Source organism: Thunnus maccoyii, chromosome 12 (genome assembly GCF_910596095.1).
Source record: "Thunnus maccoyii chromosome 12, fThuMac1.1, whole genome shotgun sequence".
In the NCBI taxonomy this organism is placed as follows: Eukaryota; Metazoa; Chordata; class Actinopteri; order Scombriformes; family Scombridae; genus Thunnus; species Thunnus maccoyii.
This window is the reverse complement of record NC_056544.1, coordinates 11935359-11962595: the sequence shown is the minus strand read 5'-3', so window position 1 is coordinate 11962595 and position 27237 is coordinate 11935359. Positions and strand designations below refer to the sequence as shown.

At 41.3% G+C, this 27237-nt stretch overlaps 2 protein-coding genes across 4 annotated transcripts; both read right to left on the bottom strand.

Moving 5' to 3' along the window:
* Positions 1-267: 267 nt before the first annotated feature.
* Positions 268-16458, bottom strand: LOC121908245 (segment polarity protein dishevelled homolog DVL-3-like). 3 transcript variants are annotated; one of them, XM_042428118.1, is made up of 15 exons: positions 15877-16458; positions 13811-13880; positions 10236-10351; positions 9291-9403; positions 8582-8717; positions 7757-7847; positions 7517-7586; positions 7093-7232; positions 6307-6383; positions 6048-6115; positions 5767-5916; positions 3994-4125; positions 3432-3599; positions 3023-3226; positions 268-1573 (listed from the first exon to the last, which is right to left on the bottom strand). In XM_042428118.1, the coding sequence occupies exons 1-15, from the start codon at positions 16035-16037 to the stop codon at positions 1215-1217; spliced, it is 2055 nt and encodes a 684-aa protein (XP_042284052.1). In that variant the 5' UTR covers positions 16038-16458; the 3' UTR covers positions 268-1214. The 3 variants fall into 3 exon arrangements, with proteins under 3 accessions (XP_042284052.1, XP_042284054.1, XP_042284053.1); XM_042428120.1 differs by lacking the exon at positions 15877-16458 and adding an exon at positions 14563-14658; XM_042428119.1 differs by lacking the exon at positions 15877-16458 and adding an exon at positions 14536-14626.
* A 2270-nt stretch (positions 16459-18728) lies between these two features.
* On the bottom strand, positions 18729-27121 carry copb2 (COPI coat complex subunit beta 2). Its single transcript, XM_042428608.1, has 22 exons — positions 26993-27121; positions 26429-26566; positions 25647-25733; positions 25150-25276; positions 24844-24992; positions 24544-24690; positions 23980-24079; positions 23713-23855; positions 23280-23479; positions 23072-23182; positions 22787-22875; positions 22588-22694; positions 22291-22434; positions 21964-22094; positions 21501-21708; positions 21221-21331; positions 20870-21084; positions 20629-20767; positions 20183-20320; positions 19916-19993; positions 19571-19729; positions 18729-19209 (listed from the first exon to the last, which is right to left on the bottom strand). The coding sequence occupies exons 1-22, from the start codon at positions 26993-26995 to the stop codon at positions 19114-19116; spliced, it is 2820 nt and encodes a 939-aa protein (XP_042284542.1). The 5' UTR covers positions 26996-27121; the 3' UTR covers positions 18729-19113.
* Positions 27122-27237: the final 116 nt, after the last annotated feature.

Below are 27237 nucleotides of genomic sequence, written 5' to 3'. Positions count from 1 at the left end.
ATAGGGTCATTCAGTTCTGAGGCAAATCTAAATGTACACAGGCTGATCTCTCGCACACACCCACAGACCACACACACACATCTGCGCACCAGACTGCCTAACCTTCACATTCCTGCTCTCGGACAGCTTTTAAAATGCAAATATGACCTCAGGTACCATGAAAAAAACAACATACTGGGTCACAAATTTCAAACATATGCATTCACACACACACACACACACACACACACACATGCACTCACAGAAAAACAACACGGAGCAGCAAAGTTAAGTCATAAAACTATATTTATAAATAAAAAGACATTTTTCCTTGATAAAAGAGTAGTGTGAAAGACATGGTAAGAATTTTTTTTTCCACTATACATTATCACAAGACAGAGACTGAAAATGCTCTGGTTAACAGATGAAAACGCAGTTATGTAGTGTAAAAATGACTCTTGAAGCTGGATGTTTAGCGTTGTAAAATGAAACTAGTTGTGACCAACTACGTATATAATAAAACAAATGCATTCTTACAGTAAGAAGGACTGTGATTCTCTTGCACTACATACAGTTTTTTCCATTTCTTTCTCTCTTAAGTCAAGCAAACGTTTAAAAAGTCTGAATAAGGTTAACAGTTAGTGTTCATTTCAGCTTTCTTTCAGGGTTTTTTTTTTTCTTGTTAGAGGTCAGCAAGTGGGAATTGTAAGAACCAGAAGGAGGGAAGAGGGTTTTTTCTCGCTCAGTTTTTGGACGTGGACAGGGGTGGGGGAGGACAGAGAATGTTAGATAAGGAAAGCAGAGAGGAGGGAAGAGTGAAGAGAAGAACAAATGAAAAACATCCATGTAGAAAAGCGCTGAGTCATCTCCCCCAGCTGTCTGTTTCCACCGTCTCCCTCCCTTCTCTTGCTCTTTTGTCCTCACACAAACTCTTCCCCACCGAGGAGCGGAAACTGAGAAAGGCGCTTTGGTTCCATCTTGAGCGAAGGGGTTTCTTCACTGAAGAAAGTATGGCCACTACTACTAGGAAGAAAAGCACAAGAGAGGAGGGACATTTTCTCTCAGCATACAAAACAGGATTGGTTCCATTTCTGCTTTTAGGAAGTGGACTCGAGGCCTTGGGTTACAGCTTTTGCAATCTTCACTTCCTTCCGTCCTGTCATGCCATCCTTCTCAGCCCTGTAACGACATGAGAAAGCCCAATCTGCTACTCTTTGATCGGCCTATAACATGCGTCACATCACATCAACGAAGAACTCTCCGGCGTTGCCCACTGCCATTCGCAGGGACTGCCGTGAAGCAGTGAGCTCGGGGGGCACAGAGACGAGCTCCCTGCCTGGTGGGGCGCCGGGGGCAGCTGTAGACAGATGTGGGGGTTGGGGGGGCAGGCCAGGGGGGCCGTAAACGAGGCCTGGCCCGTAGGCTATTAATTGGGAGTTGACACTGCGGTGGCTGACAGAGCTACGGACGCTTCGCTCACTAGGGGGAGCTACCGAGCGCTCGCTTGGAGCTCGGTGGCTCCTGATCTCTGCGTCGCTGCCGCTGCCGCCAGATTTCCGACCCTCGTTCTTGCTGCAGTTAGAACCGCTGCTTCCTGTGGACAGAATAGAGCAAACCGTGATTATTAACCATGTATGATGTACAAACATTTTTACATACACCATTTACTTAATCTGAGTCATCAACATGAGCCACTGACTCCCATCCCAGTGAAGTGAGGCAGGCAGAGCTGACCCACTTTGTGGAAGACTCTCAGGAGAGCTGCATGACTAATGCAGACATGGTCATGGAGCATTCGCTGCCTCTCACAGTCCAAACAGCTTAGCTATTACCGAAAGCAATTACATGTTTTCATTTGATTACCGCAAAAAGCCTTCTTGTTTCTGAGGCACGTTCCACAGACTGATAAATTTAAACTATAACAGTTTATATGATTAAAAGGCATTTCCTGACATCTGGAAAATGTACTTGCCATCAAACCCACACACAGATAAAAAGAAGACACAATTTATCATCTTTGTGTCTATTAGAGGGCTAGATATTAGCATAAAGCTTGGGAAAACTTGAGCCTTAAAACAACCCTGACACTGTCTTATTCATATGTTGTATCTTGCTAGCTTGTAAATTATTCAGCCAAACGTTCACGTTATGGCAGTGTGCAACAGCAGTGTGCAAATCAGGACAAGATGTCTGAGATGTTATGTGCAGTCAGTGGGCTCAGCTGTTCTCCATTGCGTAAGCAAACTGCTCTGAAACCACAATGTCTGTTTTTCTATTTCTACATGTTAAATAACATGTAAATGAGGCAGCTTTAAAGCTGTTTGGAAGGAATTTTTTTTCTTCACTTTCGACAGAGCCAAGGTATTTCTTTCAAGACTTTGAGGAAAGCTTAAGTAAACATGTACTGGACTCTTTTCTGTATTGAAAGAGCAGACATTAAACTCGTCAACCTTCTCATGTGACTCTGGATTAAGACAGCAAACAGGAAACAAAATCTACTTCTAAGAGCAAGTATTACAAGAGGAGTTCAAGATTTTGTTTTTGTACTCCCTCTGTGCAAAGTGCTTTTTAAAGTGATACTTTAGCCAAACTCTGTTACTGCCGGCCTGAAAAGTGGTTGTAAACAGTCTGCAGTTTGATCCCCCACAAAGAAACAGCTGTAGTTCGCATTGATTCATGTCAGTTTCAATGACTATGGTGGTGACAACTTTTCACCACTTCCATGTCAATATCACCCTCTTAGCTATGTTCTGCTAAAACTGTGTTTTTCAACACAATGAGCTCATAGATGAACAGAGAAGAAGTGGAACATGCAGCAGTTTGAGAAGTTTCTATGGATATTTTGATACTTCCCATCCAATCGATTGTAAGTGAATTCAAGCTGATCAATTCCTCATGAAGGAGCATAACGACAAACTCTATACAGCAAAATTTCAAGTCTGCAGAGTTGAGTGTTTTATACTCAAAAGACAGATCCTACTGACTGGTCTTCAACATGTTTCGAATACTCTGATGATGAATACAGACTTCAGACTGGACTCACCACTGTGCTGGCTTCCTGCACTGCCAGCGCCTGGTCCACCGGGGAAGGGCTGTGACAGGTCGTAAGGATGAGGAATGGGGAACTGGTAGGGCAGAGCCATGGGCCAGGGGGCTGCCCCTGGGTGTGGCAGAGGGGGCAGAGTGTCGTGATCTGAGGCTCCCCCACTGGAACCATCATGGTCATGGAGAGACAAGTGGGTCATGTCTGAGGGAGACAGAGAAAGAAAACTGATTTAGGCGTCTACATTTACACTCAATGTAGGATTAATAAAGTTTGTCTTGTGTTACTCTACAGAAGTTGCAGAAAACACAAATACAACTACACCGACATACTTTGGAGATACTTGCGTTTACTGATACTGACATTCCAAGCAGATTTTATCTAATCAAAGACTTCAGTGTTCACTTACTGCCGCAGAGGTCTCCAAAAACATAGTAGCACTGTTCAGAGAAGGTGATCTTGTTGACGGTGTGTCGGATGTAGCCGGCCTTCAGCAGGTTGCTGGCGTATTTTCGGGCTTCACGGCGATCTGAGAACCCTTCAACATGATGGAAGAGCCAGTCCACCACATCAGAACCTGAGGACACAAAGACACACACATTTTATTGTGAATTTTACAGTTTTGCTTTCACATTCTAAGACTAATTCATGACGTAGAAAAATATCCAAAACGGGGATTTGAATAATCTTTATTTAGATGTGATATTTAATTGTTCACAGCTTAAGAAATACTATTGCTGTGAGGTGCAACTCAGAACAATAAAGGAATACGACATTCGTGGATTATTTGATATTTTATCTAAGAGGCTTTATTTCATCACTTTAGCAACATTACTGAAACACTGACGGTCCCAATCTACAAACTGAACTGAGCAAATAAGGAAAAGAGATTAATAGGTGTGCATACTGATGAAGGAAATAACTTTTAAATAATAAATGCCGGATCATGAGGTCTGCTATGAAAGACGTACCGATAAAAGCATTAGCAATGGTGATCTTGAGCCACATCCTGTCTCGAACCTCCAGACCTGACTCTGGGCAGGCCATGGCCTTAGCAACTGTTGCCATGTCGCTGTGGATGGAGAGGTGGAAGTCATCGAATCCTGGGAGAAATCAGAGGACACATGTTCAAATTAACATGGGATCTGTTTCAAATCTGTCCTGAGATATTTGCCACACATATATATGAAATATGTAAATGCCTTTGTTTCCTACTTGTTAACTGGACACCTACAAAAATAAATGTTGGTCTGTTTTAAGAATTTGCCTCGAATAATATTTGGTTTCCTGTGGTCTGGACTGTAATTTGATCACAAATCAGACTGGATTAAGCTTGATCTTTGTTTGACTTGGACTAAAAATGAGCCGGGTCTTGACAAAACCCCAACAACAGCCTGAGAATAATGAATCTAACGTCCTCCCTAGAACACCATTACAGACTCCGATATTATCTAACTTTGATTTTTGTTGCATTCCAAGATGAGAAATTTTGTGATTAAGTGTTGTAATTTACTTTTTGGTGCACCCACTTTTCCCTTGACCTGCCTCATCAACTTCCACTTCACTCAGTGATTTCATTCATTTCACATAATGTCTCGACACAGTCCCCAATAAAAGGGCGTGAACATCTGTTAGGAACATTGCGGATGTGACAGCTTGATATATATTTTCATTACTTTTTTGTGTCCAAAAAAGTTGTTTCCCATACATCGTCTAGTTCAAACACTTCTCACAAACATTACTACGGTTCCTTTTTTTGCTTTACAACTTCTTGATGGGTATAAATATACACATAAAGTGGATTTCCCTCTGGTCTTTCAGAGTTGCTGTTGTTGTCAGCCCACATCAAACAATAGTCACACCCTTTGTTTGGCTGCATTCACTGCATTATGTAGTGTTAAGTGTTGAATCTATTTTGTGTGCAACAGATTTCTCTCTGTATGATTAAGAAGACTAGTGCAAAAAAAGTGAGTACAGAAAGAGGAACTGATTTTTAGGGGCCGACACGAACTGAACTCAGAACTCAGAATGGTTTCTTCTTTTTAACTTCACTGTAGCTCCGTTGAAAATAACTTCTGGCATCGATACAGTTGGCCAATTCTCCAAAGCATTTAAAATAAATTACCATTAAACTGACCCAAAAATGCAAGGTACACCAGCATTAACTTTTTTTTTTGTTTTACCAGTGTTGAACTGATTTAGATTTTTAAAGCATGTGATGAAGTGAAATTTATGTTCTGTAAGAGAGGGGAAATCTGAAAATATGTGAATCAATTCAATATTGGCCAAGAAAAGTGTTTCAAGAGGAACGAATCTTCCACCGAAAGAAAGACAAACACTTCGCAGTCCTTCCAAAGATTACAGGGAGAAGATGAAAGTAGTGAGTTATGGCTCCGTTTTGACAAGTGTTATTGAGCAGATGGAAGCTAGATGTGAGGCTGAACACAGTAAAAGCTGGAACAGAGACTAGTCGCTGGAATGCAGTGAGAGGGCAAGGCAACTCTCAGCACAAAGATTTACTAACACATCTTGGGAGGATACTGATATTACTGCATTTTTGGAGGGCGGGGAGGGAATCCAAAGTGGTTGAGAACCGAATGTTGAAAAAAGTGATATTGCAGTCCATTGCACGATGAAAAAGCACTATGTATGTAGAGTGAAGGCTGCATTACGTAAAGCTGCCTCCAGATTTGGATAATAAGCCGTAACAAGCAGCTGCGGGGGGGTGGGGGGGGCTGACTCACGTTCAGTCTCGGGGATAGAGCTGCTGATGGAGGAGCTGGTGGAGGTGACGGTGCTCATGGAGGGGCTCATGCCATATGCAGGGTATACCCCGGTCATAGCCGCGGTATGAGACACCCACGCGGCTGGATCAATGGGCCGGATTGGCTCACCTGCATGATGAAAGGTAGAGTAAGAAGTTAGTGTTTATGATCTTACAGTAAAATTCTGAGCCAGAGAGACATGCACCAAAACAGAAGACCTTGTGTATCATTGTTGAAATGATACAAAAAAAACCACTCACTCCTAGGCAGAGCAAAGCAGCTCCGTGGGTTCGGGTCCCAGCACTTGGCCACAGTCAGAGTAATGGGGCTGGTAATAAACACAGAGACAAAGTTTACACACAGACAGTTAAAACTGACCTAAAACACACAGGATGTCTCATCTTCAACTTTACTAGGATTCTGTTATGTCTTTGCTTTGCACCTGTGTTTTATGGAAGAATATTTCTATTTATTGCCGTTACAGAAGATGCTTTAGTGTATTGCCTGTTTGCTACTCACCCTGGCTTGTGCACTATGTCCCTCAGTACTCGAACCGCATCATCATTGCTCATGTTCTCAAAGTTGATGTCGTTCACCTACAGGGGGATAATAAAAAAAAAATTAAATTAAAATTATGACAATAAAGAACGAACCTAATGCTAAATCGTTTCCTGTATAAAACTTTCACAGTCTCAGTGTCGCTCCAATAAATCCCCATTGCACTAATGGGACTGGCAGTGTTTCAACGTGGCATGCAATATTAGATTTTAGGGGTGGGTATTTAAGAAAGAATGAAAATGGAAATCACATTAGAGCCACAAACACAGCTGACTGTCCAATAAACTAGTCACCCTATAACACCATGTGACGCTAGAAGGTTATAATGTGATTGAGATAACATGGCGAGAATGGGAATAAGATGGAAAAAATGAACAGATTAAAAAAAAAAAAAAAAGTTTCAAAATAATCTTAAAATCACCTGTTGAGTAATTATATACTGCTGCATGCAATCGTGCCATTTCAGAAACAGTTCAGAAATATGTTTTTTTTTTTTTTTTAATCCTTAACACATGCCTTTTTGTTTAGAAAAACCTTTGATTGCTCTCACATTACTAAGTTCTTTCACATACACACACACACACACACACACACACACACACACACACACACACACACACACACTTTCCTGGTCCAAGTCCCAGATATGCACTGACACACATTTTTTTCATCCTCTGTGCGTGAGTGTATGCGTTTCCCGTTCTCTCTCTCTCTCTCTCTCGGTTAAAGACTCATACAGACACACACCTGCAACAGCATGTCTCCAGGCTCTATGCGTCCATCTGCAGCCACAGCTCCTCCCTTCATGATAGAGCCGATGTAGATTCCTCCATCTCCCCTCTCATTACTCTGACCCACAATACTGATGCCCAAGAAGTTGTACTTCTCTGTGAGGTGGAGACGAGCACACAATATGCATTCAACAGAGCATTAGTAGTTAAGTGAGTTAGGACAGAAAAGACTGTAATGGCCTGCATCAATAAGCAACAAATCACACATTTGTGTACTTTCCTCTCTTATGAAAGGATTTTTTTTTAACTCCAACATTATTCAGTTAAGTGGCTCAGTAAGTGACTGTATGGAGACTTTATTCAGAAAATCAGGAGGCTCTGTTTATCCCAAAATCAAATTTCACTCACTGTAAAAATTTCCACAAGGCTGAGTCACTTACCCATGTTGAGGGTGACGGTGATGATGTTCAGAGACATGGTGGAGTCTGTGATGCTGCTGAATGACGACGACTGGATGGAAAAATGATGAAAAATGGGATTAAACAAAGAACTGTGATGAGAAAAATCTCACACAAGAAGTCACAAACTTTTAGTAAAACTTTAATATTATTATAGAACTTTAAAAAAAAGTCTGTGGCTGATTTCCAGTCCTGTGTGCACAAGTGTGTGTGTGGTCTCACCCTGTCCATGTTGGAGGCCTTGGGTTTCCGTCGGCGACGGCGGTGTCGTCTCATTAGACGAGAAGAGCTCTGTTCAGTGGAGCTACTAAACCTGAACAAAAGAAGACAGAAAACCATGACTTTTTAGAAATGATGCATACACATGGACATGCTCTAGCATATGAGCTACTAACATAATATTTGTTGCCATATGATTTGTATAACTAAGGAAATTATACCATACTGTATATAACTTTGCTTGTGAATCAAGTTAACAAACCATGACAAATCATAAAGTGAATAAAAACACCTGGACAGAGACAGAAGCTATTTGTCCCTGAGTAATTTATCCCACCATCAAATTCAAACCTCTCCGTTACCTACTTAATAAGAAACACTTTAACCACTGAAACCATAATGAAAGCGATGCCTGCCAGGAGTCAGGACTAACGGTTTATAAAACAGCATCCACTTCATTGCGAAGCTATGACCTGAGTTATAAATTATCAGCTGGCATCAGTATGTAGACATTTTGCTGAAGATGAAGCTTGATAAAGCTTTGATCTAGAACTATCGGTGCTGCAAATAAAGGGGAAAAAAAAAACATCCTGAAAGATGCCTAAAGACTGAGAACAGCAGTGTCTGTTGAGTGGGTTGCAGATATTTCTACGACTCCTGGAGGGGAACCAAGGGGGTAACTGCAAAAACCACCAGACAATTAGACTGTACTAATCTCTGCCAAACCCCCATCAACTGTGATTCCAGATGCATTCCTCAAGCCAAATGTCTTTTCTCATTGGGAACCGCATTTATGAACAAGCTGAACGGCTATGCAGAACATCTGACCTGCTGGTTGCGTCGTCATCCTCTGAATCAAAGCAAGAAGTGGACTCCAGCTCACTGCTCATGAAGGACGAGCAGCTGTCGTACTCGGCGCCTCCACGTCCCATTGCCCGTGATGAGTAACCGTTCTGCCTTCCACCTGTGGCCGGGACAGCATAAGAATGGCACATACATACACAACAAGTGAGAATTTACCATTTATTAAAAAAAAAGATAAAAGCTCAGAGAAATTACACAAATCCACAAATGAGAGATGGCTACTTTAGGTTTTCAGATTAAAAAAAAGCACAAATTTACATCAACTAGAACTGTATATATATATAAATTACTTCATATCATACCTGTTCCTCATTGATCTGTGTCTAATTAAAACATTACAACAAATGTAGAGCAACTACATGTTTTTCTGATTATGTGACATTTTTCATTGTTACTCAAGCCTCTGCACATATAGCGTGCTTACAGATTCATAGAATCTGATAGCAGCAGAAAGGAGGGCTGCATCCCTTTAGTCATTGTATATACACCACTAGATCACATTTATGCCATTCTGGGACACTCATTGCGAGGCACGCGTAAAAAAAAACACCAGATGCCGGTCATCAACTGCCAGATGAATGGAGTTGAAGTTGTGAAAATTGTGGAAATAAAGCTGATACGTACTCTACCATGAAAACAAAAACAAACACATATAAGCAAACAGCTTTCTGACCGTGGTCATTAGCGTGTTTCCGTCGCGGCCTCTCCCTCTCTCTCCTCTGCGACACCATGGAGCCAGTCTCTGTGTCGTTGTCCAAACTGTCCCGACCGCTCGCTGCTTTCCCACTTCAGACAGAGACGGTGCACAGAAGTAAGACGATATGGACAATCTGGTTTTACCATTGATTACATTGCATCATTATCAGGGCACTGAAGTTCATTTAACAGCCACTAAAACAAATGTTTATGTCAAGTGCTTCTTGTTAATCGCATTACAAACTGTTTCCAGTAAACTGCCTTCTCTGGTATAATACAGCTGAGGTTGGTCGAATATTTAGAGAGATGAGAACTCCAGCAACACTTGTAGTATGAAGAGCAACTTTATTAGTTGACCGACGCGTTTCGGCTTGTGGCCTTCATCAGGGTCACGAGCCTGATGAAGGCCACGAGCTGAAACAAGCTGAAACTCATCTCTCTAGACTTCTTTTCCTTCTCTGTGCACCTTGGAAGTAGGTGAAGTTGTGCCAGAGACCGTTACTCTGCGTTGGTCAAATATTTGGCAAGAATTGTAATTGTTGTGTTGGATGACTTATTTCTGTCTGGTGAGAATTTCATTTTCATTACTATCATGTATCTTCTACACACTTTGCAACAAAAGAGTTTAAGATCTAAAAGGATGATCAACAGAAAGAATGAGTAACAGAAATGAACCATCCAAAAAAGGTAGATGTTTTTCCTCCTAGACAGTCACAAGGTGTCATTCTTTTTCCATTCAATTTGCCATTTCCCATGTTACTACGGTTATTAGGAAACACAGAAGGACTCATTCAAGACACATGCACAGAACACAAAGTACACATGGCATGTCTCTCTTTCACGCACACACCCCCAGAGTCAAACATTGCGCAAAACATTTCTCCTGCGCACGAAAACACAAAACACATGCACATATACTGACTGGTAGGATGGTGGTCTGGAGTCTCCGATGCCCCCGGTCCTCTCCAAAGGGGGTGCCTGCTCTAAACTGTCTGCCACTGAGCCTGCGTCTGTGTGGGCTCCGTCTCCAGAGACCAGCTATTAACAGACAGAGAGTCAGGTCAGTCGGGGGGGGACAAGACAAACACTCACACAAAAGAATACACAGAAGAAGTGGGCAGCAGATCCACGTCAAAGCTCTGCTATGTTTATATTACACCACGTTCAAGAGCTGTATGGTATATCTTGTTATACTGGCACTGCCGTACGGACTTGTAACAGAATATGACAAATTGTAATTTCAGTGTATAAATGAAACTACAGCAAGAGGAAGAGGCAAACCAGCTGCTCTATCTAAAAACAGGAAAAATTAGCTGCTGTTCAGATTGCAGTGTCTCGTTAAATTTAAAAATGTAGTTGTCTTCTACTAATTTCCAGCTGACAAAAGGCAGCTGATTCAAGAGTTGAGAAATAGAGATGCTGTGCCAGGACTTGTGGTTTGTCTACCTGACAGCTTTACTTGCATAAGTTACCAAAGCGTGGGAAAAAGTGGGATCCGATGGACCATGACTGTGTTTTCAGGGGAAATGATATGACTGGTAATCTTTGCCATTAGCCCATTCTTCCATTTAATTTTCCATCATTTGCTTTTTAACACCTAACACATTCCAGGGAGCATTAGTCCTGCATGCTCAAGATCCTCCTTTTTTTTTTTACATTCTGTCGTGTGTCTCGAGTTGTGCCGAATTTGGATCTTGTCCACATTAAAAATGAAGCATGTATGATTTGCACGCAAAAACAAGTTTAAAACAACATGAGATCAGTGTGAAACTGTGTTCACTATTAGCACGCAATGGTTGGTCGGGAAGCTAGAATACGCTAGCTCTTTATGTCATAGCTGGGCTATTTATGACTATGTACATCTAAGTGTATCTGTTAGATGACACAGTATAAAAATAGAAATGTTTCAACTTGAGTACAGTGCAAAGAATCTTCATTTTCACTTCATGTTTGCAGCACATCTAGAATCACATTTGAAGTTAATCACTTTGTATATTTTGTTATTTTGTACACAAGGGGTGCAACTAACAATTATATTTGATTAATGATTAATAATTTGGTCTATAAAAAAAGTGAAAATCCATCACAATTTCCCGATCCAAGCAAATTCCAAAACCCAAAAGATATTCAGTTTACTGTAATGTACATCATGGAGAAGCAATAGGTAAAACCTCACATTTGAGAAGCTGGAACCATCAAATGTTTGGCATTTTTGCATGAGAAGGTTAAGACTAATAGATAAGATAGATTTCCAGGTCCAACATAGAGTGTTAAAACCTAATGCTATGAGGGCTGGACAGGTAAAAAGAGTAATGAAATAATAGTGATGCTTGTTGTGACACTTATTTTGTTTATCCTTTTATCCAGTTCATACCATATATGTTGTGTATCTTTTATCTGCAGTTTACAGGGAGTCTGTTCAGCATGCACAAAGCAGAAACATATATTTTGATTTTTACAGTGGGCCAGCTGAGGTTCACTAAGATAAGCTACAAAAAATAATTTTAGACAAACATGTTTGTCAGATGACTATAAAATATAGCAGGCCAGACTGTGTGAGCTGGCCTGTTGTGATGATGTGATGTGGTGATAGCAGGCCAGACCCTCGGACCCCTGAGAACAATCAGTCAGGTTATTGAAACAACAGATGAACAGTGGAGACAAACAAATGGACACACTGCAACAGAAATAACATTTCATTGTACATGGAACATTTCAACAACCCCCAAGAGATAACAAACATATTCACGCACACGCACACACGCACACACACATACACACACACGAAGAGAGGAATTGGTTTTGAACCGCAGCCAACCAGACCTCCACAGAGTCTAATGAAAATGACCACAACAGAGGGACGAATCAGGACGAGCACGCTGGATTACACACTCAGACGTCTAGAGATAACACTGTGTTGATGACTCTCAAATAAAAGCTATAATCATAACCACGCTGTGCGAACTTAACCAGATGCATCAGCTCTTCACATCAAGACACAGAACACTCTTTCTCTCAACTTTATTCTCTCCTCCCTGTGAGATTCAATCTTCTTGTTAGATGCCATGCAGTGAGGCTCTTAGTTATAGAGTATTTTCCTCCTATCCTGTGATTTCACTTGCTCTTAATCCAATTTCAATGTAGAGAAGAGAGGAAGGGAGGCTGTGCACCGGCACCAGATGTCTCTTGCATTGTGGCGACAGGGGAGAATTATTGCTCAGAGCCTCTTTGTGAGATACTACATGCAAGTACCTGTTATGTACAGACAGGCGACAAATTGAAGGAAAAACCAACATAAAGTGTCTTAGTAAGGTGTTGGGCAACCATGTGCTGCCAGAACAGCTTCAAAACACCTTGGCATTGATTCTACAAGTCTCTGAACTCTGCTGGAGGGATGAACACTATTCTTCCAAAAGATATTCCCTCATTTGGTGTTTTGATGATGGTGATGGATGTCTAACACACAGTATAACAGAGCCAGCAGAGCCCTTCACTGTAGGGGTCAAGCAATCAGGCCTGTACAGTTCTCTTGGTGGTGTTGAGAATATGGTGAGGATGATTCATCTGACCGTATCACTTTTTTCCACATCTCTGTAGACCAGTGCATATGGTTTTTGCACCACTGAACTCTCAAATATGCATTCATCTTTGTAATGAGGGGTTTATGCATTGCAACCCTACTATAATATTCCTCTCTATGTAATTGTCGACAGACTGTTCTTGCTGACACAGTCTGATCATGTCCTGCATTGACATTCTCAGTCACCTGAGGAAGAGTTGCTCTTCTGTTTTTCCTTACATATTGCACTAATGTGCTCTCAACCACAATTTCCGACCCCATTTACTGATGTCTTTCCTATAGATCTAAATGCAGATGTCACTTTAGTCACTGTTCCTATTGAAACACCAGCCAGTTGAGCAGTCTTTATGACTGAAGCTCCTGCCAACTAACACTTAGATCTTTTCTTCTTGCCATCTTGATACAAAATCAGAATCAACTGGGCCTGCTCAGCATTTTTATACATGCCACCGATCATGACTGGATGTTAACTACTTAATTGTACCATGCAGTACACCTGTGTGGAAGCATCTGCATTTGTTGTTTCTCCACTCATTTATTCAGGTTTTTCCTTTAATTTGTCACCTGTCTGTATGTGTTGATTAGCATGTGTGAGGATATGAGATTGCTGGAAAACTAACGCAGCTCAATATCTTAAAAGAGCTTAAAAACACAAGTACACAGAGAAATAGCGGGTTGTTTGTGTGTATGCCTTGCTCCTAGGATCATCATGTGTTAATGATATTATCACGCAGATGCATAAGGCTTCTCCCTAGAGACAGAGTATGGCTGTGATCACTGGCCAACAGATGGGAATCATTGTTATACATGCATGCACAGTTGCAACACCGCCACTTAACCACACAGACAAGCCGATGGCAATAAAAAAAAATAAACAAACCAAAAATTTTTTACTCCAGGATGTATTTTGAACCTACCCATGACACCACACGTCCATTAAAGCAGGGCAGCTTTGCGTTGTCGTCAGATATTTCCTCCTTTACCACCCTGTAAAGAGAACAAAGCTTTGTTTCAGTAAACCTCTACCGACACAAAAGCACTCTCAAGGCAATAAAACATGAGGCTGCATTTGAAGGCAATGGAGATGAGCAACACTTCCATCAACCAGGACAGACACTGACAAATGGGACAACCAATGCCGATTTAATAGCGGCCTTACTGCACTATTGTTACACACTGCCAGCCACAGATTTACTGCCTTAAAACATTGCCTATAGAAGACATCAATTGCCGATTATTGTCTGATGACAGCATTTCAACAAATCCCTAAGTGTTCCTGCAAAGATACAACAGGTCCTTGATGGTCTCTAGGTGATATCTGCATTAAATAGATGGCTAATCTAAAATGTGACCACAGTAGAGAAACAACATATCTAAGGAAAACCAAGAAAAGACAACAGCAACAGTGCTATCTGGCCTTTTTTTTTTAACATTCTAGATCAGTCAATCAAGATTTTACAGTTTTACACATTTAGACCCAATAACACTGTTCCACAAAATCCCAGAGTCAGAATATTAGGGGGGGAAAGCCAACTTTGCTATCATTGTCATGTATTGTTATCTCTTAATCTTTTTAATGCTATGTGGTGAAGCCAAAGATAATTCTCCACAAAGTGAACGATTAAGTTCTTAACTAACTAACTGCATATCAGAGGATATCAGCATAGACCTGGAAAACCAGTCAAAAGACAGCAACTTTGAAATTAGCTTCTGCATTATGTATTAACAATCCTTGCTGTCTGTCTATCCATCCAATGCTTATAAAAAGGGAAGTTCTTGGATCTGAAAGTGACATGTGAGGATTTCCTAGGCCAACAAAGCTCAGCTGTATTCAATTCAACCAAGTGAATTCCAAGCAATTATCAATCAATCAATCAAGCAACAGATTGCTCCAAGGCAAGAATCAGATGATACCTACACCTTGTCATACAGACGAGGGGACAACTCAGTCCTAACTTGCATTTAGCAAGTGCCTCAGACTCCTGCTGCTGACAGGATTAGTTCCTTTTAAAGGAGAAGGAATAGTGGTGCTCACTGAGAATTTCTTTTAGAGTCTTGATAAACACGAACACCAGTTTCTATTCCTGTCTGACAGGTTGCTCAATCTACAGCAATACAGCTTTGAGTAAAGGTTTCAATAGTTTATTTACAGAGTATCCCTCCACTCCTCACAACATGAATAGCTGTGGGTCCTTTCAAAACATGCCTGTCCCACTTTCAAATGTGCAGAAGTTGTTGCCCCACCCTCGTTTGAGTTTAGCCAAAAACAACAGGGGGAAACCTGGCTGAAGTGTTTAAAAATAGAACATTTCCCCCTTTTTACTCTGCAGAAGAGACACTGTCCGGAGGAACATAAAATGTCTACTTTTCCAGCCATGTTTTAACACAAAAGGACCATAAAGCTGCCAGAGTGATGAACAGGGCATTCCTGTGTCCAACTCTGCATTCCTCAGGCTAATAGACAACAACAGCAGGGGCCTGCTGGACTCACTGACTTCAACTGAAACTGCCCGTTTACACTCTGGCATTATCCTGTTAGCACAAGCTTTCTATACATCTGGCAGCTCCTGACAGTTAATAACTGCTTATTATCGGTGTTGTCAACTAGTCCTGTTTATATGTTATCTGAAACAAGCTAAATTGTCATTCAGGACTTTCGCTAGTGTTCATGAAACTGCCAAATACCAAACTTGGTCAGACAAAGTCAAGGCACAAGACGTATAAGCTAGCCACAGAAGCAATGTAAACAAACGGGGTCGGGACGCTAAACAGACCTGCTAACGCCGCTAGCAGCTAACAAAGGAACTGCAATGCAAGTAGCTAGCTGGTGATCGACAGCCAGGTAACGCTAAAAAAACTGATGACAAGCCAGCTGGCTGAGATAGCAACTAAGTTAGCGTAAATCTAGCTACTCTAACGCTGAGAAAACACAGGAATGATACGCTGAATCCGTGTTAAACGCAATAAACCCGTTAACAGTTACCCGAAGTCATCGTCCATAGATTTGAAGAAGAATTTGTAATTTGGCTTCTTGAGGACGTTTTTGAAGTCTGCCAGAGTGACTTTGTCCGCCGGCACAGACAGTTTAACCAGATATGGTGTCTCCTGGTCGTCGAGGTGGTAGATAATTTTGGTCTCCCCCATCTCGGACTGTGGCTAAGGCGAGGCAGGCAGGGTGCATCAAGCCGAGGGCCTGGCAGGCTCCCTCTCGGGCCCCGACTCCCCGTGGCGCTGGCGGCGGCTGTGCCGTGGTCCTCCCGGCTCTCCCTGGCTGACCGACTCGCTGCGTAGCCCTGGTTCTCGTCTCTACGCCAGCTCGCTAACGTTGCGCCTGCCTTTCAATTCAAAACTGCACCTTGCTCCTCCACAAAAGGTCCAAACACTGAAGCGCGTTAGTTCCCGTTTGTATTAAACTTCCGATACGCTTTAAAATGATTTAAAAACAGTTGGAAAATGCAGGAAAGATCAGCAATCTTGGAAGCGTCGGTTTTCCCTTCTCGCAAGCTGCCAAGCTCGGTAGTTGCACACGAAACTGCACAAAATCGTCCAAGCCTGTCTCAAAGAGGCGCCATCTACAGGAGAGGAGGAGAGCTGCGGCTCTGCTTTCCTGCTGCAGTGAGTCACCAGAGGCGGACATACATACAAGGGCATGAAGCCCCTGCAGGCCAGAGGGCCACCTTCATTTGGCACAGAATATTAAATGAAGTTTCATTAGCACCTAAATAAAGAAACAGCAATAATTCCATCCATCCATTTTCTGCCGCTTATCCAGGACCGGGTCACAGTGGCATTAGACTGAGTTATGAAACCAGACATCTTTCTCCCCTGCAACGCCCTCCAGCTCCTCCTGGAGGATCCCAAGGCATTCCCAGGCCAGGAGAGATATGTATTCTCTCCAGCGTGTTCTGGGTCTGTCCCAGGGTCTCCTACCTGTTGGACGTGCCTGGAACAGCTCCAGCGGGAGATTTCCAGGAGGCATCCTAACCAGGTGCCCGAACCACCTCAGCTGGCTCCTTCCAATGCGAAGGATCAACGGCTCTACTCCAAGCTCCCCCAAATAATTGCTTATTTTAAAATAAAAACGTTGCACTTGTGGTGATGTTTGAGAGAAAGTCACCTGGCCACCAAAATCATCCTTTTTGTCTAAAACCACTTACAGTCACTTACAGATTCAGCCTGCACTGGGAAAAAGAAACTACATTTAATGTTTGAGGGATTTGGGATGAGAGTATTTCATTTGATACATTTCTTACAAGTAAATAAGTATGTAATTAATATAACATCTTTGATTTACTTCATAAAATATTTTAGCAGTAACAAACAAGTAAATTATAAACATCCTCATCTGCATTTCAAGCAGCTCTGTAATGAAACTGAGGCCCTCCAGTACTGTTTTCACTTATTATGCCAGAATAGACCTCAGGGCTGTGTGTGTGTATACAGACAGTGTTTAATTGATTTCATCTTCCTCACTCTTCTCTGTTTATTTTGCACCTGCTTGGGGGTGGATAAAGTACACCTTAACCATTTTTATTAGTATATTAGTATTTCTGATGAACCACAGTTCCACCTAACTTCAACTTGAGCAGCCGTCTTAATTCCCTGAAGTATTTTTAACCACTTTTGTCATCAAGACTGTTTTCCCATCAGCAAACAACAGCAGATAATTTATGAGTTACTATATCACTCACATTTTGCAGCTTATTTTTGATATTTGAACAACAATTACATAATAACTAATTAATTCTGTCAGGGAGCCAGCATGCACAATATCAGAGCCATGACACTGGATCTACTGCAGTACCTTATTAGTTACACCTGTTATTTGTAAAATAGGTATTACCTGTATGTGTTAAAACCACAGCCAGTAGCAGAATATAACATCTTTATATTGGATTTTATCCTCTGGGAATGGATTTGTTTTCACACACAAATGTAGTACTGCTAACCTTCGGGGTTCTTTGTGGTCTGAAATCATTAAGTTTCCTTATAGTGTTTAATTTGAATCACAAAGAAGTTGGCCTGATCACAAGTACAACGGGCCAAATCATCATATCCTCTAGAAGATGATGACTTGTCAAACAGGTGTAACTAATGACATTAATAACAGGCACACTTATATGCAATTGAGCCACTATTACTGTCATTAATTATACCTGTTTCCCTGCTATAAGTCAACATGTCTGCAGTGATAAAGACCTGTTAGCAGCTTCTCCTTTGCTCCAACAATAGACAGATAATTCAAGATTCACTTATTACCATTTAACAACACAAGGTTGCATATAACGAAATGTAGTTTGTAGTCCCTTTACGCTCCTCACAAAAACATAAATTATATAAATGGATTAATATATAATAAGTCATAAAAATAAAACTTTTTTAATATTAGAGTGCAGAGGATGAATTGAGGAGTGTCACAGCCTGAGGAAAGAAGCTGCTCTGTAGTCTGGTGGTGTGACGGCAGATACTTCTGTATCTCTTTCCAGACGGCAGCAGAGTGAACAGGCTGTAGCTGGGCTGAATATTGTCTTTTAATATCCTTCGGGCTCTGTGCAGGCATAATGGTTCATTGAAGTAATAATGACTTGCTAAATGATCATTTTGGTTGCTTGATTGTACTCTTGGGATGATCAAAGTACATTTGATCTGGTTATGCTTTTTCTGCCAACTACAAAACTTATAATCTTGTTTTTTTATGCTGTTTTATGCAGTTTTTTTTATACTCCTACAATATTTATATTTCATCATGTTCTGCCCTAAAGTGCTATTATAAAGATTCTGGATCCGACTGTAAAACTTGGTTTAATCATTAGTAAGGAATATGCTTAAGTCAAATTTGAATATATACAGCAACCGCAATTTATTGGACTGAATGAATTTTGATTTGCCAGTACAGACAACACAAAGCAAACAGGAAATATAACATAATGCTCAATGCAGTTAGTGAAAGGCTGTCAAACGATCAATAAATGGTGTACAAAATGGAGAGTCTGAAATAGACATGACATGTCTTTTCTTCTGAGAATAAAACATTACTGATATAATCATCATCATCATCATCATCTACTCAAATCCTGCCACTGCAGTAGGCGGACATGACAATATAATATTTTTACGTACAAATACAAAAAAAAAAAAAGGTGGGCAAGGGGTGTTTGGTCTCTCTTTCTGTTTTTAAATAAGCTCTGACGAGTGCTGGGGATCAGAGTGGTAGAAAGTCTCAATCATCTAGAAAGTCATCATCCAGGTTAACGTCTGTGGTGTCGATGTCATCCAGCTCCATGTTGTCCAGGTCCACTTCCAGCTCGTCCAAACACTACACACACGGAGACACACAAAGGAGTGAGCACACTTATTCTTTACAAGTAGAATTACTATTCTATGTCTCAATCTATAATATATTTTTAAATCATATTTTTTAAATGTTATTTTATGTGAACCACTTGTATTTGTATTGTATTAAATATTGGAGCGAAACCTCCAATTGAGAAAACCTCCTTTAGGTCATTAAACAATTTAAATGAATAATATTTGATTAATTGTTAATTCATTCTGATTGAGAAACAGAGCCCAATGTGTGTTATGATCAGTAAGAATCTCATCATATATTATGTTTTGTGTTGAGAAATAAAAAACTATAATCAAAACAATAAAAACATGAGGAAGACAAGTCTCACCTTATCTTTTTCTGACTGTGTTTCCTCCTCTTCCTCTACCTCCTCCTCCTCTTCCTCCTGTGAAGTAGGAGCTGCAGGTTCAGGCTGTGAAGGCACAAAAGCTGCAGGTGCAGGTTCAGGAGCTGCTGCCACTGAGGTGGACTCCTCACTATCCTGTGTCTGCCGAACAGAAATCAGCCAGATAATGAATATTTGAATGCAAATGAGAATTAGTTCATTTAGCTTTTATCGACTCCTTTTCTCTATTCTTAAACAAATTATGGCATGACTGTAAATGATATGTAATCAATTATGTGTGTACAACTGTTAGATGTCAACAGAAAATGTTGGATACTGTAGACAAACCTTGGTGACAAGAGGAAGGAAAGTTTCTTTGGGCTCGTATCCCTGAGCCTCCTCAAGAATATTCCTGTCTTCATTGAGCTGAAAAAAAAAAGTTTGAGTTTGTTAAAATACAGGAGAGAAGACAGAAATATTGTTATTTTAGGATGGCCTTCCAGTATTTTACTATTAAAAAAAGTAATCATTGGTTAAAGTGTAAAATTATTCTCTAGAAACAACAGAACTGTCCTATTTGTCTATTTCAAACATCTCACTGCAACTGCAACTCACCGTGACGAGAGGATAATCTTTGGCAGGCCTGGTGTTGCCCAAGCAGGTCTCTCTGAGGAAATACTCAGCTGCAAAGGCTTCCTTCAGCCCGGGGAACAGATTCTCATACTCTGTAGGGTCTGCTAAGGACTCAGCCGCCTACAATGAAAATAGGTCATGTTCAAGAACAACACTCAGACGTCCACACTCCAACAAAAGAAATCTTCAGATGAGAGATTTTTATTCTCTTTTTAAAAAAGGCAAAATCTACAATTGATGAACTTTCTGTCCAAACCATTTGAGTTGGGGTAAAATTCTGATCTTATGAATCTAAATAGTATCTATAACTACATACATTGATTGTTTTTCCAAAAGTGGCCAAAAACTAGAATTCATACTAAGGTCAAATTCTTTCCTGTAGCAATGTTGTTTCTATAGTTAAAAACAACCCCAACAGCAGAACTGACCTTCTGGTTGACTTTGGCCAGGTTTTCCCTCCACAGTTTGACCACACGGGACACCTGGCTGGGCAGGTAGGTGCGAGCCAGGAAAGCAGCTTCAGGTAGTCTGTTAGTTCTGATCAGCAGCTCCAAACACTGATCCAGTCTGTGGAAAAAAGACAATACGGAGAACAGTTACACTGGCAACCACATATTCAATTTACACACCAATGTCACCACTTTTCAGTCTCATACATCTGGTACTTACTTTCCCTGCAGGAAGTAGGTCATGAAGGCCACATTGTTCTTTCCATCCCTCTCTGCCCCCTCAGCCAGCTTGCCAACCATAGTGGCATTGCCAGAGGCTGTGGCGAGGAGGAGCAGGCCACCGTAATCCTGCGCGTGGTGCAGGCACTCCTGGGCCAAGCCAAATTGGCACTTACTGATAGCTAGCTCTGCTAACTGCTTCCACTTCTGCTCCGACTGCAAGGGTGAGAAAGACAGCAATGGATTAATTATTTTGAGAAAAAGGTGCTTGTGTTCATTTCTAGTGTGAAAAATGAGAACTACAGTGCAAAAAAGGGAAATGAAGGAGTTGAGAACATAAGCAAGATCTTACCTCTGCCTCCACAGCCAGCTGGTAGGCGATCTTCAGCTCTCCCAGCTGCAACGCCAGCTCAAACCTGTGTTCAGGGTCTGTGGACACAGCCAACGCCTGCTGCTTGAAACCCTGAGGAGGCAAGGAAACAAAACATGATATGAGCACAAAGTGTGTATTCCTTTTGGCTTTTTTAACTCTGTGAATATCTTAACAAAATACTGTATGTATTTACATCTCCTCGGTCACTGAAAATATGCCTCTTAAATTTGAAACAATCCATTAAGTGCTATTTCCTGACCTGTTTCTCCAGGAAATGGGCCACCCTGGTCCGCTGCTCTTTAGGAATTGTGGGAAGCACCTTGTCGGCCATTCCGAAGTCCCTCCTCATTACGGCAGTCTGGTACTCCAAGACGGAGACCAGCAGGGAGTAGCTGACAATGTTGAGCTCCTTGTCTCCCAGGTACAGACGGTCATCTTTGGGTATGTAACCCAGCAGGTACATTGTTCTGCACGGAGAGACAGCAGTAAATCATAAAGATGCAGCATCCTTCACAGCAATCAAATGCACTTTCAAAACTTAGCTGCTGTTTTTTTTAAACTTTGTATGCAACTGTCAACAGTTAAATATATTTTTCTTACAATAATAAAGTTTACAAGTTCTCTAGATATATGCAATGAGCAAACTTAAGTGGGTAAGAGATTACAATTTACCTGAACAACTAAGTCTCCTTTAAATTCAAGCCAAAACTCTGTATTCTTACCTGTCCAGGTGAGCAATAGTGACAATCTCTCCTCCTACATAGTAGTTGAGTCTGTTGACAGAGCTGGTGTAGATGAAACAGTCTCCGACCCAGAGTCCAGTTTTCACGATTTCCTGGATCTCTCCCTGGACCTGAATAGAGATTAAATCAACAGTAAAGTATCTATTTGAAGTATTGGTTTATAGCACTATGTTAGACTTATGTTGTGCTATGATGAGTGTCAGAATTTGGAGACCTAACTTGAAGAGTATTTTCATGATTGTATGACTACTGTATTAAATACACTGACAGTAAGGGACGTGTATACATCCATAGCCAGACACCCACCTCGAATGCATCCTCAATACCATCCTCTGTCACTCCTTCATTGTTCTCTTGGGAGGCAGCTACTTTTTCTGCCATGTAACGCAGAATGAAGAAGGACTCCTCTGTAGCGATGCAGACCAGCTCACCAGAGTCTGACCAGAAGATCTGGGGGTAGAGGTGAAGGTGAGGATCAGACAGAAAAGTGAGTGACTATGTTACAGTAGCAAAACAACACCTGGCAAGATTAACTAACCAGACACACAAATTTCAAAATGTGTGGAATGGAAGACCTAAATATGAAAAGTAAGTCAATCTTACATGTTTTGGCTGGATCTCAATGCGGCGGATCAGTTCTGTGTTCTCCCAGTCATAAAATGCCAAGCCATTCACTGACCTCACCCCGAGCAAGAAACCTCCATTGATCCCTGCAGAGAACAATGGGAACACGTCCAGTGAGGAAGACAGTGAGAGCAACTTCCAAAACCAGAAGTCTGCTATAAAGCAATGTTCTTATTACCTTCAGCTCCAAAGTCAGGCTTAAAAGATTTCTTTTCTTTGAAATTCTTGAAGATTTTGACGATACTGTTGCTTTCTCTGATGGCATATCTGTTATAAACAAGAAAGTGTAGCAGTTATTCAATTAGTAGGAGGTAAATACAGAGTGGTTTCACAAATTTATAGAAAAAGAAACATTTTAGTCAATCTCATGGCACTGTAAGAATTATAATTGAACGTTGCTCAACACAGAACAGATTTTGTGAACTATAACTAAACTAAACCTCTCTTCAAACTGAATACTTACTCAGACGAGTCGTGTGCCCAAACAAACTCCTGCGCTGAGCCAAAGCTCTTGTTCCTCAGAGCCATCGCAGTGTAGATGATATACTCTCCATCTCCGCACACCACAACAAACCTAGTGAGCACAAACACACATAAATGAGACAGAGCTCCTCTAATGGAAAATGGCAGTGTGGTAATGAGTCAAACATGTGGGGTGAGTGTATGCGGACCTTCCGTTCGGGTTATGCTGGATGGTTTGGGGGTAAATCTCACAGCTGCCCATGTCTTTTACAGCCAGTGGGAGCCTCTCTCCGTCCTTGATCTCGGCGTCACCCATTGCCTTCAAGTTGGCCTGCTGTATTTCGCTGTGTTTGGCCCAAATGATTTTCCCATTGGTGTCCATAGACATGGCAGGTTCCTCACGACCCACCTAAAGAGCAGAGAGAAGCAGGAAGGAGAGGTGAGGGAGAGAATGACAAGAGATCGTAGTGCCTGATTTGTCATGCCATGTTTTATATTTGTCATCTTTATACCTTTTGTAGATTAAATGCTAAATTACTTTTTTTTCATGTCACCTGCAAAGTTTTTATAAAATCACTTTAGTCTTGACATGACACTTTTCTTATAATCAAATCTGATGAGAATTATTCTGCCTTTACTCACTTTGATAATGATGCTGCCTTCATCGTAGCCCAGCGCTACATTGTTGGAGCCCCTGAGGCCACACACACACCACACTCGCTCCATGCCATAGTTCAGTGTGCTTTCCAGGCGGTAAGTGCTAGAGTGCCAAATACGCACCGTACCTACAGAGGGAAAAAGTATTGTTACACAAAGCAAAGTTTAGTGAGGCTATATGAGAGATCTAGTGTGGGAATGTTTTTTTTTTTATTATTTGGGGAGGAAAGGACAAGTGATATTCTTGCTCACCATCCTCTGATCCAGTGATAATGATTGGCAGCTCTGGGTGGAAGCTGACACAGGAGACGTTCTGGGCGTGGCCCTCCAGAGTCTGAACACAGGTCTTGTTCTGCAGTGCAAAGAGGAACAGAGTTGGAGCAGTTTAATTATGTGAACATATGAATGTTTGCTAAAGGATGAACACAGAGAAGAAGCGCAGAACAATGAGGAACAAACATCCATAATCTTTGGCTTTTCATCTAAACATAGTGTAACAAAATTCTACAACATGGATTTTTATATGGTTCTTCTTCAGAGCCATATAAAATTTGACTCACTTTATTTGACTCAATTATCTCTGAGTAATTAGCAGAATATCTGATTTTTTCAGGGAACTGAAGTCAAAATGTTGGGGAAAGAGGGAGGGATAGATAGATACTAGACCATCCTTCAGCTGGAAGTGAAGTCTGTGCCCTGCTTAAGGGCCTATTATTTCCACGGTCAGTGCTCTGTGACTGACCCTGATCTCCCTGTAGGGGATGTGAATGAAAAGAACACACAGACTTTCAGAAATGCAACAGTAAGGTCTCTAACCTGGTAGTCCCAGATCTTGACCTGACGGTCATCAGCCCCTGATATAAGGTAGGGCTTGTCTCCTCCACTGTAGTAGTCGATACAATTGACTCCTTTCTCGTGACCCTCCAAAGTGAAATTGGGAGACGAAGAGCCGAGCTGCCAAACCTGAAACAACACAAAGACATTATTTCGTTATAAATGTGTAAGGAATGAATGAGCTTAACCTATCTATTTCGACGAAGCTGAAGTACAGAAACTGAGCGTCTGGTAAAATTAGCAGCAATAGAAGTGACAGCAGCAACAGGAAGAAGTTCCCACCTTGATCGTCCTGTCCAGGGAGGCACTGGCAAACTGATTATTGTCCTTGGGGTTGATGACAATCTGCATGACATAGTGAGTGTGACCCTCAAACACCTGACTGCACGACCACTTCTTATCCCAGTCCCATAGCTTGATCAACATGTCATCTGCACAGACACAGAAACACATTCATGCATGTGTGCATACAGTAATAAATGTTCCTTTTGAGGACACTGGTGTATAGACACATTTGAGTGTTTAGTGATCAGTGAATCAGGAGCCTAGTGTCCAACCAATCATGACTTCAAGGCTTTACTAGCATACCGCTGCTGGTGAGGATGTAGGGCTGGGTTGGGTGAACAGCGATGCAGCGGATGTAGTCGGAGTGGGCCTCAAACATGTGGACCCGCTCCAAGGTGTTGTAGTTGAAAACACGGATCTGCATGTCATCCTGTGCAGAGGGAGAAAAGAAATGTTCAAATATGTGTACAATTTACAGCCTAATCTTTAAGAAGAATAAGTAAATAAAGAGAAAAATTCAAAAACATTATAAAATATGCAGCTGGTATCAGTTATTTGAGTCCAACATATGAAGAAAAATATGTAGCAGGACAAATCCTTCAATGCTTGTAAAGCCTAAAAGCAAACAGTGTGACCACTGCTTAATATTTTACTGCACATGGCCAAATAATAGTAAAACTACACTAAATAAAACTACTTTGAGTTTACATTCTCATTTTGTTTCCAGTTTTGAGACTGCTGGTATTATAAGTGACTACTCTAAGAGTCCTGATCAACACAAACAGATAGATGTTACTCACCGCTCCTGTGATGACCCAGTTCTTCCTGGCCACAAATTTAGAGGCTCTGACAGGGAGGTCACACACCTCAAAGGTCTTAACCAGGGTCTGGAAAAAAGAACATTATTGGCCAGGTTAAAGTTGATCTATTTTCCGCATCATCACTGCTTCAGTGTGTTGGTTTTTCTTTTATACATTTAAACTGACACATTCAAATATGTACAGTGCTGTGTAAAAGTTTTAGGCACTTTATATGTTGAGCTTCTTATCCATAACGCAATATCATCAGGGAGGCATCTGATCGGTCCCAAATTTATTGTGCAGCATGACAACAAGCCCAAACATACAGCCAGAGTCATAAAGAGCTATCTTCATTGACAAGAAGAACAAGGAGTCCTGCAACAAATTATATGGCTCCGACAAAGCCCTGATCTCAACATCATCAAGTCTATCTAGGATTATATGAAGAGACGGAAGCAACTGAGACGTCTAAATCCACAGAAGAACTGTGGCAAAGTATCCAAGATGCTTGGAACAACCGACCTGCCAAGTACCTTGAAAAATGTGTGCAAGTGTACCTAAGAGAGCTGGTGCTGTTTTAAAGGCACCAAATATTGATTTGATTTAGGTTTCTTTTCTTTACTGCACTTTGAATAAGGTTAATTGACAAATAAAAACTATTCATAGCATTACTTTTGAAAGCATCCAAACTTAACTTTTAGTGCCTAAAACTTTTTGCACAGTAACGTTACTGTATAATTCAACATAGCAGGTGAATTATACCCAGTGATCAGTGATCATACCTGTGTTTCGTGGTTCCACACACAGACACTGCCGTTGTACAGGCTGGCCAGCATCCATGGTTCAGTGGGATGAAGGTCCACACTCTTCACTCGGTCAGACCTGGCTGTCAGCCTCCGCTTAATGTCCAGCCTCAGAGGCTGAAAAAATGGAGGATATCAATGTCATATCTTACGCTGTTTAAACTTTCAGTGAGTGGCTTTAATTCAACGTTAATTATGTGCTAAAAACCTCTGTAACGTTGGCAGAAACGTTAGGTCTGTTCGTCTTGCCAAAGTAATCATTTTCATGGTGACATTGAGTGAGAAATATGGTTTCAGTAATCCATAACTTATATATACTATAATAATTCATTCGACAACATAAATCTTGCGAACAACCAAGGTTAGAAATGTTAATTTCCGTTAGCTACGAGATCTAATGCTAACTCAAGCTAGTTAGCCGCTAAGCTATTTACAAGAGAGCATTATTTGAGACATCCACTGCGCTTTATAACATAAATTAGGAGATTCAGCGGACATGTTCGGAATCAAAATGTACTCGGAACTATATAGAATGTTTCTTACCATGTTTTATCACCGTGTTGTCGCAATAAGATCAGATAACTGTGGTGTAAGCAGCGGTAATCGGGGTCCAAATGTTGCGATTTCGGTGAACAGTGCACTGACGTGGAACTTCCTGAAGCTCAGTCTCGCGTGAGTTGCGTGCTGGAAATGATGACGTGACATGAAGGTCAGCTGTGACTGCCACCGAGACAAAAACATCTGCTCATCTGTCTAGCAAATAGGTATGCCATTATACCAAGATACTT